This window comes from Cygnus atratus, chromosome 1 (genome assembly GCF_013377495.2).
Source record: "Cygnus atratus isolate AKBS03 ecotype Queensland, Australia chromosome 1, CAtr_DNAZoo_HiC_assembly, whole genome shotgun sequence".
NCBI classification, from domain to species: Eukaryota; Metazoa; Chordata; class Aves; order Anseriformes; family Anatidae; genus Cygnus; species Cygnus atratus.
Genome location: NC_066362.1, coordinates 75584293 through 75599907, shown reverse-complemented (window position 1 = coordinate 75599907; position 15615 = coordinate 75584293). Strand labels below are relative to the sequence as shown.

At 38.9% G+C, this 15615-nt stretch overlaps 1 protein-coding gene across 4 annotated transcripts; it reads left to right on the top strand.

Moving 5' to 3' along the window:
• The first annotated feature begins 322 nt into the window (after window positions 1-322).
• FGFR1OP2 (FGFR1 oncogene partner 2) lies at window positions 323-13900 on the top strand. 4 transcript variants are annotated; one of them, XM_035540844.2, is made up of 7 exons: window positions 332-481; window positions 3530-3666; window positions 4814-4931; window positions 5979-6121; window positions 8333-8407; window positions 9640-9753; window positions 11353-13900. In XM_035540844.2, the coding sequence occupies exons 1-7, from the start codon at window positions 478-480 to the stop codon at window positions 11488-11490; spliced, it is 729 nt and encodes a 242-aa protein (XP_035396737.1). In that variant the 5' UTR covers window positions 332-477; the 3' UTR covers window positions 11491-13900. The 4 variants fall into 4 exon arrangements, with proteins under 4 accessions (XP_035396739.1, XP_035396737.1, XP_050568399.1 ...); XM_050712442.1 differs by lacking the exon at window positions 332-481 and adding an exon at window positions 2389-2495; XM_035540846.2 differs by lacking the exon at window positions 8333-8407 and having other exon boundaries at window positions 323-481.
• Window positions 13901-15615: the final 1715 nt, after the last annotated feature.

Here is a 15615-nt window from a genome sequence, read left to right as displayed (position 1 = left end):
GAAGCGGCCGCAGCCCCCCCCGCTCCGCCCACCCCTGAGGCCGCGGGACCCCCGCGCGGCCACTTACGCCGCTGGCGCAGCGGCTCCCCCAGCGCTGGCAGGGGGAGCGCCTCTCCCCTCCCTCCCCCTCTCCTCCTCCCGCCCCGCGGACCCCGGCGCCCCGCCGGGGTCACGCTGCCCCCATGGCCCGGCCAGCGGCCGCTTCCCGCGCCGCCTCGCAACTGCCCGCCGCGCGGGGGGGCCGGGAGGGGGCACGGGAAAGGGGCCGAGCTCCCGCCCCGCAGCCAGTAGCGAGCCGAGGAGAGGAGACGGCAGGCGGAGTTCTCGCGAGAGGTGGGGGGCGAGGCCCCGTCCGCGTCCGCGTCCGCGTCCCCGTCACGGCGCGGCGCCGCCCCGCAGCCGCCCGCCGCCATTTGAGAGCGGGACGGGCAGCGGGGCCTTGCCACCTGCTCCCAGGCGCTGCCGGAGCCGCTGGCCATGAGTGAGCGGGGGCGGGGCGGGGCGGGAGGCAGCGTGCAGGGCGCCGGGGGAGGCAGGCAGATGGGGAGGGGTTCGTGAGGGTAGGGGGGGAGCTTCTGTCAGCATTCGGGTGCCTGTCGTGTCGTGACAGGCGGCTGACGTCGCGATAGTCCCGACTGCTGTAAACCCAGCGGGGCGGGGAGGCCGTCCTGTGGTGGGTTTGGACGCAAAGCCAAGGGGAGGCTGGGCTGGGCAGGAGTCTTTGTTTTGGGTTCGTTAGCGCACTGCCCAATTAGGTAAGGAAAGCAATTAGCGAAGGGCAGGAAGTGACGGGGAGTGGGCCCGTCGTGGCGGCCGGGCCGTGCCTCTCGCTGCCTGCTGGCCGGGCCGGGCCGGGCCGGGCCATATTGGTCACCTGCAGACCTGTCTGCAGCCCCACAGCCCTGCCGGGGGCAGCCCAGGGGGCACCGAGTGTCACCACCACAGGCAGCCTGCCTGCGAGCAGAGGGATGCACAGGAACTGCCCTGCGTCAAATGTCTTTGATTCATTGGTATTTAATTTCTAAACGTTCAGGTTAACTCACATATCAAGATATCTTTTAGGACAAGGCAACTGTTCTGCCTGGTAATAAGCAGCCAGTGAGTAAGAGGAGAGAATTTTAAATGCCACGGGTCAGGGCCGGTTTCTCACCCAGAGGAACCCTAGCCAACGTTTGGGGCTGTGATTACAATGATCCAAATAATGAGCCTCCTTCCTGAGGCACGCATCCTGCACGAAAACAGGATGTAGCTTGAGGCCCACTGCAGCGTCAGCGCTGTGAGGGCAGGTAGCTGCTGCCCAATTTGTGTGGCCCCGTTCCACACGCATCTGCCCCGACTCATCTGCTGAGAGAAGGAACAGCAGGGGCTTTGCAAGAATGGAGTTTCTTTTTTGTCTCATGGCAAAGTGCAAAGAAGGATGAACACATACTGTGTTTAAAAAATGGTAGCGATGCAAATTATCGGAGGTGTTAACTGCATTGTAATCTGAATGCAAAATGTGTTCCCAGCTCACAGAGAGGCCTGAGAGGCTTTATTTGTGATGGCTGGAGATTTTGTGGCCTGTGAATAGCGTTAAAGACTGCCCTTCAAATTCTCTTGTAATATGAATCTGATTAAATCAATGTCTGTAACAGTTTAGTCAGCTATCATGGAAGGTCATGTTTTGTGTGTAGGACTTTGTAGACCAGCAAGGACATGAGACCAAAATTGAAGGAGAAATGAGGCGCAAGCAAAGCAGATCCTTAAAAACAATGCAATATTATTCTTTTCTACATGATATGAAAAAGAGCTCAAACTGCCAAACCCGAGTGAATAAATTAACTACCTGTGATAACATACTAGTCTACTGAAGGACTTGACTTGATACCTCAAATACATAAATATGGAAGTTAAAATGAAAACGAGAGTTGATAAATAGGAAGGAATTCACATTATGAATGTTTATAGGAAATCCGTATGTGCCAAATGCTGATGCTTTTGATAACACACAATTTGCAGAAAAAAGTTTAAAATGGTTGTGCACTGTGCATACATGAAGCTTGCTTACTCAAGCTTCTCTGTCAGGAAGCAAGATTCAACCTTTCTGTGATGGGAGGGTCTTGAAAAGAACCTTCTGCACAGCAAAAGTAAACAAAATGCTTTTCTGCTACATATGCTCCTCAGAGCAGAGGGAACAATTAACGAAATTACCAAATTAAAATATCTGGGGAGGTTAGGCTTTGAAGAAAGGTCAGGGGTGCACACAGGCTCTTCAGAGAGGACATTAGTTTCCCCCCACATCTCAATGCATGTAGATGGGATGTTCTTGATACGCTTGTAAATCTTTGAGGGTAATGGTGAAATTTCCTGTGTTTGAAATATCCTTTTTTCTGCTACTTACCTGGACAGTGGGAAAAGGTCATTTGGGGAAAACGTGAAGATTTCTTTCAATTTGGCTAAAGATCCTAGGCTATGATTTGTGAAGGTGCCTAAGAAAGTCAGAAAATCAATCTGAAGTGAGTTGTTTTTTTTTCCTGTATCTCAGTGGTTCACTGACATTTTATGCTTGCAAAAATCTCTCCTTCAACAAATGTCCCAGCTAAAAAATAGATGCTCACAGAAAACTTCCTGAAACAAATATCAAGCCTTACATTAATAAGGCACGTGTCTTTAATAAGCCTCTATCATTGGTGTCTTATTGCTGAAGAATGGTTCAAGGAGTTGAAATAGATTTTCTTTTCAGTAGAAAACACACAAGATTTATTAAAACAAAAACTTGAAGAATGAAGAGTCTCAGTCTTGACGCTTAATCTATCAAGAATAAGTCCAAGAAAATGAGTGTAAAGGCCAGTGCTTTGAAAATGCTGGCATGTGTAAGCATTTTGCAAGTTTAGATAATTTCTGCTAACAGTTACTGCAGTTAGAAGGCTGGTATTTTAACTATGCCGTCGGTTCATTCTCTTGGCCAAGTTGCTCTCTTGCTCTATCCTGTTGAAAACGACATATTTTACAATTTTATTCCATGCAATGATGCTTGTGTTCATTTTTATACATGAAGAAAACACAAGCCTTTGGGTGTTGGAATTTTCCCGAAGTAATTTTCTCTACTCTGTCAGTTTTAGCTCTTCCCTTTCTCTGATGACTTAATTCATCAAAGTATTCAAGCCTACTGTAGTCCTTTGGCATTCTCTTTTGTGTTGGATCTATACTTCTCAAATATCAAATACTTTGAGAATATCAAGTACTCTCCTCATGACACACAATTTACTTTCATTTCCTAGCTGTAATCCATGGTCTGAACAGCAATTAAAAAGCAGGAAAAGCAGACAGTATTTTTAAGGTATATGAATTTTTCCTACTCCTTGAAGACAACATAGGTCTAAAATGTCAGTTGTGGCTGTTTGAGGAAGAGGGGAAGGTTGTATTCAGCTGCTTCAAACTTAGAAAATATATATATATATATATATATATATATATATATATCTATCTCACACAGCGGTTCTCTCTAAAACAGGCAATAGTGTGAAAATAATCCATTTCTAACCTTTAGAAATGAGTTGCACAATTGAGAAAGCCTTAGCAGATGCAAAAGCACTGGTGGAACGGCTAAGGGAACATGACAACGCTGCAGAAGCTCTTATCGAACAGACTACAGCTCTTAACAAGAGGGTTGAAGCAATGAAACAGGTTTGTTTTTCAACTTTGTTTACTCCATTAAAAAACAACTTGGAAACACATCACTTAAGACATTTTTGTGTGCTACTGTGCAATACAGAATCAGTATTGTAATTTGTTATTCCTTCAATACCATACTAAGTATTCCCATTGTGGGTGTGACTGTGATCGAAAAATAGATTGTTTATAAATTTAGTTTGATCCTGCAAAGAAGTTTTGCCTGCTACTCTAGCTTAAATATTGAAAACTAGTGTTTATGTGAAGAGCACTGGTGGGAATGGAATTAGTATCCTACAAACCATTGTGTGGTGCCTCGTGTTTTGCTCTTCTGTGAAATACTGCTGGTTTTATTGATTCAAACATGTAGATTTAATCATACAGAGGACTGTCATAGGTCCTTCTGTTCAGAATACTTTATCTTTGCACTGCCTCCTTTTCTTTTAAGTCAGCCTTTTGGGCTTATTTGTTATTATTTCTATTCTGATGTTAAGCCGTCCAAGGTATCATTAGGTTGAGTGTGACTTTCACTAGAGAGCTTTGCGAAAAACATAAAGGTGTCTGCTGTCTTTCCACTTGGAAGTTCAGCCTGTCATTTCAATTTCAATCCATGTTAATGAGCCTGTAAAATAATAAAACCCTGCATATTGGGGTTGGAACTAGATGATCTTTAAGGTCCCTTCTGTTCAAAATCATTGCAAGAATCTGATTCTATATGCTTTATCCCTGTAAAACTAGTCATGCAGAGGCTTCATAACTTAGGAGTGAGTATTAAATCTACCCACTTGCTGAGAGTCAGGATTCGTTCATTTAGGTCCATGTGACTTGTACTCATACACATGCTTTAGGGAATTGGGAAGCCGCAGAGGTCAGGACCTCATGGCTTTTCTTTGCCACCTGTGTATTAGTTCTAATGATCTGATGGTGAACTTGACCTGCACTAACTGAAGTTTAAATCATGCCCATTACACAGCTCCGAGGTATCAAATTTGTTTTAAAGCACGTGTTTCTAAAGGGCGGTAAGTACATTGGCAGTACTGCCAGATGTGGTTTTGTCTGTTTTATATAATTAATTAAAAACAAGCATTTATTTTGTTGGTTACAGACTTTGACATTTTAGAACTGGTTCTTGGTGACTTGCTGACTTTTTTTTAATAACTAGTACCAAGAGGAAATTCAGGAGCTCAACGAAGTAGCAAGACATCGTCCTCGGTCTACATTAGTGATGGGTATCCAACAAGAAAACAGACAGATTAGGGAATTGCAACAGGAGAATAAAGGTAAGACTAATATGCTATCCTATTCAAGTTTGAGCCTGCGCCTGTCTAATCAGTGAGACTTTCATCATTGATCAAGTCCCCAAAAATTTTTTTAATAGAAGAAATATTTTCTTTTAAGTTCAACTTGTCAGTTTAACTGATCATAATATAATCAAATATGGAGTCCAGATGTCCCACCACTGGGACCAGGATTTAAAAAAAACAATTGTGGAAAGCAATCGTTTCAGTCCTTATGTAACGTTCAGTATAAGTAAGGAGATATAAATACAGTTTCTACAATGTTAGTATCTATATGGAAACGTGTTCCCATTGCTTAAAAAAAATAAAAAAATTAGAAGCTGTCAGGAAAACTTAAGGTATAAGTACAGTAGTACTTCCTTCTGGAATTCCATACACTAGGAACATACCATTCTTCCTGGAATTCCATGGGCACTCTAAAATATTGTGCAATGATCTCGAGTCAATGATCTCAGTTTGTATGAACCTTGTCGTATCTCAGGAATTATTTGTCTGTTTGTGAAGCACAAAAAAAAAAAATTGGCCTCAAAGCACTTTTTTCTGTTTTTCTTGTTGTCTTTGAGTTTGCTTCATGGGAAGTTCTGCTTTGGAAAATTTTAACTGAGGTAGCTCTGAACTGTTTAGTACTTTTAATCTAAGCCAGACTTAGTATATTTTGAACATGGGCATTTTTTAAACTTGTATTTTATCAAGCTGCAGATTAAAACAGATCTGTAAACTTCTTTCCAACTAGTGTACAGCGCTGATTCTAGCCTCTATAATAAAACTCCTCAGCTACCCTCAGGGTGGTTTATGTCAGCTAAAGGGACTGAAGTCAAATCAACCAATGAGACTCTGTTTCTGCCTGAACAAGAATTTTCCTGGGCAGTCACCACTGAAGAAGTTTGCAGAGACTATGGAGGTTTTATGGTGGAAGGAGAGGTGATGGGGCAGGACAGGACAGCCAGTTTGTTGTCTCAGACTGAAGTACTTTTGCATTTTGTTTCACTCCTCTGTTAAACTAATTGAATTTTAAAATTCCATTGGTAGAACTACGCACATCTCTTGAAGAACATCAGTCTGCTTTGGAACTCATAATGAGCAAATACAGAGAACAGATGTTTAGGTTGCTTATGGCAAGCAAAAAGGATGATCCAAGTATAATAATGAAGTTAAAAGAGCAACATTCCAAGGTAATAACTTTACTGGGCTTTTTTTTTTTTTTTTTGTAATGGATCAATTCAAAGGTTATGTTGCCTCAGTTTTTATATCATTGTACTAACACATTCTAACTTTTACAGGCCAGGCCAGGAAATACAAAAAAGGAAACTTGATCAGTCTAGTAGGTCAGCCTTACCAGCTGCTGATTTATTTAAGCTTTTATCAGGTAGCACTACATTAGTGTATCTACTTAACGTACTTATGTTTTGCTTAGGTCTTTAAGTCAACTGCTCTGTTACAGTTCCAGATACCCATAGATCTCAGTAATATTGAGATTTTTAGACTGTATTTAACTTAGGCTTGTGACTCCAACAAATAATTAGTAAACCTATGCTTACTGGAGAGAATGGGGGTGGGTATGTTTTTAAGACTCAATTTTCACATTTTTTTCTGCTAAATATCTAACAAATTAAAACTCCAAGACTCAAAAGAGCTTTTATTATTTTTTTTAATTATTAATTATATTATTTTTAAATTAATATATAGTTTAGGCTTTCTATATATTTTGTCAGGAAAATTTGTGATTCTAGATCGCTAACAGATCTAAACTGAAGCTTTTTAGCAAAAGTTTACATTTTAAATATAATCATCAGCACTATACCTGCATAGACAAATGATAGTTCTAAATGTTTGATTACCTTCAACAAACTAAGTCTGAAAGGCAGAGTTAGGGTCAGCATGCTGCGAGAACAGTTTAGGATTTTGATCTTTTCCTCATCTCTTTACAGAAGCATGTCCATGTAGTTAGCTCCACCGAAATCAATAGGACTACCTAAATTATTGTGAAAGAATTTGCCAGATGAGAACTGTATCTTTAACATAAGCCCCTAAAAAAAAGTAGGTATCCTTTTCAGAAGAAGTTACCTTGGTATATATAGAGAGATATAATTTATAGCCTGAGGAGTGACTTCGGTACTTAGACAAGAAGGTAAAATATCAGTCCTGAAATGGACTTAGAAATTCATTTAGAAACATTTTTTTATGGATTATAAGCTTGGGAGTAAAAAACACATATATATATATGTGTGTATATATAAATAAATATATATACACATTTAAGTAGGAGATTTATGCTTCAACATTTTGGTTAAATCTGACCCCACAACAATGCCTGATACAGAGGATTTATTACTCTTTCCTGACACTTAGGATTTCTGGAATTTCATTACTTATGCTTCTAATCAGTCTTCTCATTCAGTAAGATTGAACAATCTCGAAGCAGTCTTTAAATGCTGCTTCTCCTGTTAACTAAAATATCCATAATAGCTAAGGAATGAATTTCAATGTTACCAGTAAACACTGTTCTCTCAAGTGGCAACTATTAACTTTAGTACCTACTTGCAAAATATTATTTAACTCACTAATTTCTGCAGATCAACAAGCACCTCCTTTAAATAGAAAAATAATTTTTAGCAGTCTTATGTGCATGAGAAAAGTTTGTGTCACTAGTAAAGACCCTGCACTAACTGCGCTGTTTGAATTTGCTCAACTGAAACAAGGACTGGAATTGTGTGTGTGTTTTCTCTGAAGAGAAAGACTAACGTATGCCAAATAAAAAAGGAGATACAAACGTTCATAGATGTTTGAAGCTATGTTCATAAAGAAACTCCTTCATTGCATTGTTTGCTCTTACAGCATCTAACTTGTACACATTTGGCTTCCAGAGGAGAGCTTTACAGTTTTGTGTTAGCATTTGGTCTCCCGTTAGTGACCTTGAAACAGGCTCTAGCTCATACTGATTGAGAGGCCATATCAGCTAGCCAAAGGGGAAGCAGGGAGGACAGCAGTGTATGTAAAAGCCACTAACTCCTTCCTAATCCTTCTCCAGGATATGTCCTTGCCAGTTCATTCTTTTACTACTGACTGCAGCTTCCTTTCAAGCCAAACTTATTAAAAAAATATTGAAAAGCAACTTTTGTTGAAAAAATGTTCTATACATTCACCCTCACTGGAAATTGAGAAGAAAATAAAGATCTACAGCAAGTTCCTTCCCTCCTCCCCGCCCCCTTCTCCTCACACCCATGCTGCAAGTGAACACTGAATAAACAGCTAAACCACAGCTTTGGCAGCTGGAACAGCAGAGAAGGATGGAAGGGGCTGATGTTCATTTTTAATGAAGTATGCTTGCTTTGGTCAGACAGTTTACGATTCCAATAAAGGTTGTTTCTTTTTTGTTTGTTTAGTTGTTTTTGATAGTTCTAGGGCAAGCTGATCATCTGCTAGCTGTATGGACCTCCAGTCAAATTTATAATTTAAAGGTGGGATTTAACTTTAATCCATCCTGTTTTTAAGTATACACAGCAGTTTCAGTCCTACTTTCCTGATACTAGTTAGTAACTGTTGTGAATTTTGTCCAAAGGTCAGACCAGACATGGAAAGGCTGGTCTGTTAGTAGATTTAGAATAAGAAACAAGTCGAGGAAAGGAATGAAAATTAGGTTTCTGGAAACAGCATTACGATATTTAGCTTAACTGAACAGTAGTGAATGGCTCTTATCTAGATCCACAGGAGAAATAAGTAGGGACCCTTTAAGCATTTCCTGTTGGTATGCTGGCCAGTGTGAAAATAAAACATCACCCAAGTCAAAGTCAGTAGGTAAGATATCAATTCTCTGCAAACAGGGAAGATTATCTAAAATTTAAGTTACTTGCAACAGCTGTTATGCCTGTATTAATGGCTCCTATCATTATCAACATCCATCAGGAGTGGAACAAGACGAGCAAACAGAACTATTGTACTTTTTTCCTCTACTTCATGACTAAGATGCATTTTTTTTTTTTTTTTTTTACAATGGGAAAGTGCCCTGCCAGTGTTAATTCACAGACGCAAAGATGTCAGTGAGGATACAAGCCCGTTTCTTACAGTTCAGCAAGGACATGGACCTCTGGAGTTCAGATCCCAGATCAGCTGAAATTGGATTTGAGCAGAAGTACCTTAGATAAGAGCTAAGGACAGATCTGACTTTCCTAATACATGATGTAGTAATAAGGATGACTACTTTGCCTGCTCTTTTTAAGAGAAAAATGCCTACCCACAGGCTGGTACTGGCTGAACCAGGCTTGGGATCAGCTTTCACATAGGGGGGAAGGAATGTCACATATGCTGCTGTTGTTAGGTGAAGTTGGTCTTTCTGCATATCCACAATGATACACATCTCCTGCAACACCAGAGGTTCTTACCAGAGCAAGCGCATGGCTAACTCGTAGCCATCTGGAAGGCATGGAAGCTGCCAAGGGTATAGTCATTTAAGCATATTTTCTTTTATAAAATTCTTCTTAAGAGGGAACTGGGTGTCAGACCAGATTTATTTAAATGAACAGGACAGCAGTGGCACTTCATGCTGCAGTTAGAACTTCTTTCACAAATCTAGGTCCGTGTTCACATTTTTATTAAGTGTCAGAGCAGTTAAAAGCACATTTAATGCTTTGCTTATTTTTAATAATGCAGTAAATAGATTACTAAAACTGTCATATTATTTTATATGGCTTAGGAACTACAAGTGCATGTGGACCAAATTACAGAAATGGCAGCAGTAATGAGAAAAGCCATTGATATTGATGAAAAGCATGGCTGTAAAGAGCAGGAACGTATCATTCAGCTTGAAGTAAGTATGAAATCAAAACAGCAGTGGCACAATAATTTCTCCTTCCCCCCACCTTCCCCCCTCCGCATTAAATACTTAGAGATGACTGTCACACCTCAAAGAATTCAGGGTACGGCCCTCGATACAGGGAAACTGTTGCTTATTTTGAGAGTTGGGGGAGCAGACTACTGCTACCTTGTATGTTCACACAAGCTTTAATATGTATTCCAGATCTCTAAATCACACATTTCATTCTGACCCTACAGTTCTATCTGTACACAAGTCTTGGACAGTCTTTCAGTATTTTGGGGCTTGAGTATAGTCTCTCATATACTTGCTGCCAATATTAGAGGCCAGAAAAAAGAGTTTTATACAAATACTTGACTGATTCAGATAATTAGGTTAGACATAAGAATTTGTTCAATACATGTATCAAAGCTTTGGGGGAGCCATACCTAACATTAGGCTAGCCTTCACTATAGTGCCATCGTTCCAAAACTTCTAAGCAAATACCTTTCTGTATTCTTCTGGTAGCTCCATTAAAATTACCTGTCTAAATCAGTAACTTTTGGGATTTGTTTCTCTTGCTCTGGTCATCCGATTAATACTCAGGAAGATTAGAAAATCATATCATTTCCTCCTTGGCTTTTCTTGACTGCTTTCTTATAAGACAGTGTAGAACCAAGTTACACATTATTAATAAGCAGGGAACTAGGTGCAGTATTTAATTCTTTGCAGTGTTGCTACCAATTATAAAAATCACTTTTAAAGTCTAGACTGTTCAGTAAAGGGCTCCTTTCTTTTTGTAGCTCTATAGTAATCTTGCATGTGAAACAGATGTTGCTTTGTATGCTGAATTTTCAGTATAGTCTGTTTTTTGTAAAATATTTTTGGTCCTATTGTTCTGAGTACAACTGAAACTCATCCCTTAGAGCAAGGGAGTAAACATTATCACTTATTTTGAGTTACTGTATCACTCAGTCACACTGCTATTTTGTTGCACTACCCTTGTTGGGTGCACTAAGTACCATTCCATCACTGGAAAGAGTGATTTATATACTGACTTTTACATACTGACTTAATCTTTAAGAAAGAGTGTAAATACAACTGAGTGAAATACAACTTCATCCTAATAAGAAACTAGGCTGCAAGTAGATATGCACACACCCATGATTTTTAAGATCTTATTTTTAATTTGTTTTATATAATATATAAAACCTCATGCTAAAATCTCATGCTTTTGGAAGAGTTCAGGGTTTCTTATCATTGCAGGGTCAGTGCTATTGCATTTTGACTAAGTGCTAATAAGACTTTATTATGGAACAGTTCATGGAAAGTAGGCTTTTTTTTTTGGAAATGCAACATTTGCATTTAATTACCCTTTTCTTACATTGTGTGGTTTGAGCTTTAATTTGACGTTTAATGCCCATTCAAGAGAGCATACATAAGAGTCAGAGACCTACTGTTCTTAGTTTTAGAAGGTAACATGACACTACCTACAAGTTGATATTTTAATCCTTATACACGTTTGGACCAGAGGAAAAGGGAGATTATTAATGTAGTTATCCTGACTTCCTTCTTTTTGGAGTTCTATAATGTCTTTTTTTCCTCTGGTTATAGCAAGAAAACAAAGGCTTGAGAGAAATTCTTCAGATAACTAGAGAATCATTCCTGAACCTCAAGAAAGAAGATGCATCAGAGAGTACATCTCTTTCAGGATTAGTAACAAGCAGTGATTTGAGCCTGAGGAAAAGCTAAAGACTATGGAAGTCAACAAGCTTTAATTGCACACTTTACAAATGGAATATCAGGGGTCACTTGTCAAGCACTTGTTACTGAATAGGGCACCAGCAAGCTAATGCATCTTGAACTTCAGTTTAGTGGCTTTTTTACCATGTGAAATACATTCAAATGGGTATTCTATAAAAACCTTAATGACAGATTAATTGCCATAGATCTAACTTCAGTAGGAAATGGATTAATGCACTTACCAAATTAGGAATTATTTTTATATGAAGTTATTTTGCAAATAAAAGACATGATTTCACATAATTTATATAAATTACTGCTCATACAAAACTTCAATGCACCTACTATACAATAAAGACTAAATTTAAAGTCTCATCACAGCATAACAGAGTATGCTTTGTGCACAAACCATATCACATTTTTCCTTTTAAATTTTCTGAAATTTGGAATTTTGCAACAAGCCTGTTTAATGGAAAGGGTGAATAGGCATCATAAAACTTAAACATTTCTGTTATTTAGCCACAGGGTATCCCATTCAAGTATAAGGCCAGTTGTTTAAACATAAGCAATGCTTTTGCCTTTGTTCAGTATTTTTTTCTTAAATTAAAAAAGATTTAAGATATGCATACTTAATTCTATTTTCAAAATATGAAAAGAACTTTTTACTTTTTTGCTTTCTGGAACACAAGCAGTATAATTCTGGCTTAACTATTTACTTTATGAGAGAGAAAACCAAGCTCAGTTCTCTGTATGTAGAGAGAGAAGTCCCATCTACTAGACAAGTCCCACAGTAGTCCCATCTACTTCTTGGATTGCCTGTCCAAACTGGGAAATGGCAATCTGAAAGCACCCAAGCCATAGCAAAACAAAGATAGTTGGGGGAAGAAGGAAGAAGCTCTATGGCAGACTTGGCAGTCTGCAATCAATAATTACTGTTCCCACCCCTCTTTTTTTCCTAAGGACTAAATACTCAAGATCTGTTATCACTGGGAACTTTTAATATATTACACATTGACAAATAGACTTCTCACTTCTAATCCTAAAATATCGTTAGAAGTAGAAATGAACTGGCACTTCTAGATCAAGGCACAGTTTATGTTGGATTCTTGTTTGAAGCACCAAGAACACTTCTAATATTGATACATATCATGACTTTGTCCAGCATGCTAATGTATTCTTTACTTGGAACACAGACTCGAAGCATAGTGAAAGCTTTCAACCACAGAAATTGAAGAGCTACAAACAGCAACCACAGTTGAGTATTTTGTCTGTTTAATAACTCACCTAGCAAAACGAGTTGAACTCCTTATTTAATCAAATTCCATTTTTAGTTGCAACAATGCAGAAGAAATTAAGCACTTTCAAATGTGTCAGTTTTAAATACAACTTGTCTCAAGATAAATGCACCGAAAGGTCTAAGACTGAACTTTCAGTTCCCAGTGAGCTAATTTATAGGGAGCCTAATATTTTTCTTCTGGTATTGTCAAATACCTTCCCATAGTGCTTAAGAGAAACAAGTGGAGTGGTGGGAAAAAGCATCAAGCAGAGAATAAATGCCAGTTTTCAATTAGCTAATACATATGCCAGGAAGTACAGTTATAAGAAGAGCTCAGAACAGACAGATAAATCAAGCTCTCTAACATTGTACAGCATTTCTTGTAACTGGAGAAACTCCTCCTTCCTGAGCATCTTAGCTTGTTTCTAAGTTTAAGAATATATGGGGAACATTCATGTGCATGAAGAAAAGTTTTAGCTCTTTCCAAACTTGCTAAACATCCTGGGGGAGGTGGGGGTTTTTCAGAACATTTTATCTCAAGCTCAAAATACACTTGTCAGCTGTTATCTATAAAATTTCGCCAGTGTTTATATGATTTAGATTTTGCATTTCTGCTGTAGCTTGCAAGCTGGTGACTTAGTAGAAGCAACGGGTGTGTTTTGTTGTTGCAAACTTGGAAGAAGGTTTGGTTTCAGTTATTTTTTTCCATACATGTCTTTTCAGCCATTGACTTGTATCAAGGGCACTTACATCCATTTTACACAGAATGCAGTTTCATGGCTGACCTTCTGGCTTGTCTTTCAAATACAATCTCCGGAGTATATAGCAGAGAAGGGTTCTTAGTCTGTGGCAGTTCTTTAAGGTTGCTCTATTATGAAATAATGCTTGATTAGTGTTTATTTTTGTAATTTAAGAAATGTGACTTAATTTATCAACTCCTAGTTTTCACGTTTGATATGTCTCCTCTTCCATTCCCCTGACCTGATCACTTTAGGATTTTAAAGAGCCTTCACATGGTGTGGAGTGACTATTTTTCATTGCAAACCTGTTATTTTTGTAATGCTGATAGCTTGAAAAGAATTTATGGCTAGAATTGTGTACTGTACAGTAAACTTATTTTATCAATAAAGTACATACAATAAATATGGATGTTTTCATGATTATTTTCATGATTAAAGCAAGATACTGGATCCAAAATGAGCCTTGTTAGTAACATCTAAGAAAAAGACACCATTTTGCTTTTCTCTCATCTATTTATGCTTTAAGGCAGGTAAGCCCATTTCTAGTGCTTTTATTCATGTTCCCAAATAGCAGGAAAAAAAAGAGTTCCACTTTCCAAGAGAAAATGGAGGGTTAACAATCAATCACTTCCATACAAGTAGTTACTCTTTTTTTTTTTTTTTAAGTGAACTACTGGAACTGTTTACTAATACAGAGAAGCAGTAAGAATAAACAAAAAGCAGTCCACAGGGTTTTGATTTTTGTATTGAAACATTTTGGTACAGGTGCAATGGGGCAGTTTTTTTTCCTTCAAGATTAAAAAAGTCACTGATTTTACTCAAGCTCTGGGTTTCTTTCTCTGATGTGTAAATGAGAAAGTCAGTGGATTACATTCACGAGCTGGAAGTGTAATGTTTTATCCACTTCCTCATGATTTCTCAGAAGAGAGACTTCCTTTCAGTATCATAAATTGCTTGTTTAGAGACAGGTAATAAATGTCAAGCTAAGTCATAAATAAGTATAGCAGCTATTCACAGCTGAGGTAACTTCAGCTTCAAACTAAGTTGGGCTGTTCTGTAAAATGAATAAAGCTTTAAATAACTAACTTTTTAACAAATTCATGGAATTAAAAGATTATATTAAACTACAGAGCTAACATCACTGTTCTCATGCAGAATTATGTTTACTAGGATCATTATGTTTATTAGAATCCCACTGTAGATATCCAAAATAGATATCCAAAACAAGATTTAAATTGGCTTTGGAAGTTTTCAATTTTGATCAGTAAGCATATTACACTTTAAAATCGATTTCCCTAAATTAAAAAAGGGATCTAGACTGGAAATGGGTTCCTCTGCAGCTGTCCAAAAGATGTCACTGCCTGCATGTCAGGGAAGGTGTCTTCTCAGAGGGCTTCCTTTTAACTTCATGTGTAAACAATCATCTCATTCTCCTAGAAAACCTATGCACTCTCTCCTGTGCATAATCCCCAAACCAGCACCAACAGACAAGTGCCTGTTACCATTTCTTAACAAACAAAAAAGTGGATTCTGTGTGATGATGCACCTCTTGCTAAACTTACTCTTCCAGAACATTAAATTGTGCTGGGAGACCCAAATGCAGCACGTTGCTGTATTATAACATACATACATACCTGGTAGAGGTGTGCAGGTCACATTCAACCTCACCTTTTGCCCATCTCACTTCTTTCTTCTCCAATGCAACTGAATTTCACACAACAGGAGCACAGACTAATTTAAACAGCATTAGTTAGTTTCCACATATGGTGGAAAAGGTGCTGCAAAATACAAAATAAAGCATCCTGTTTCACTGATGGTATGAGACGTGGTACTGCTGTTCACACTGCCTGCAATGACCTCCCTTCAGCAGACACAGACACAGCAGCATGCCTGTCAGGAGTCTGCATGGTCACACCTTTGTAGGAGGGAACGTCATGAATTCAGGGTAAACTCAACTGACATTTAGAAGAGAACTATAAACAACTGCTCAGCATGACAAAGAGAAATGTTTCATAATTCCAGTCTTGAGAAGTACACACTAACAACACTCCTCAGACTTCAGCTAGGGAACATTGCCACAAGGGAAATGAGCAGGACTACAACTGTGGTATGTTTCCA

Coding starts and splice junctions, on each gene's coding strand:
- FGFR1OP2 (XM_035540844.2), top strand. Junction 4,932..5,978: donor ATTGCAACAGGAGAATAAAG/GTAAGACTAATA, acceptor TTCCATTGGTAG/AACTACGCACATCTCTTGAA. Junction 6,122..8,332: donor TAAAAGAGCAACATTCCAAG/GTAATAACTTTA, acceptor TTGTTTGTTTAG/TTGTTTTTGATAGTTCTAGG.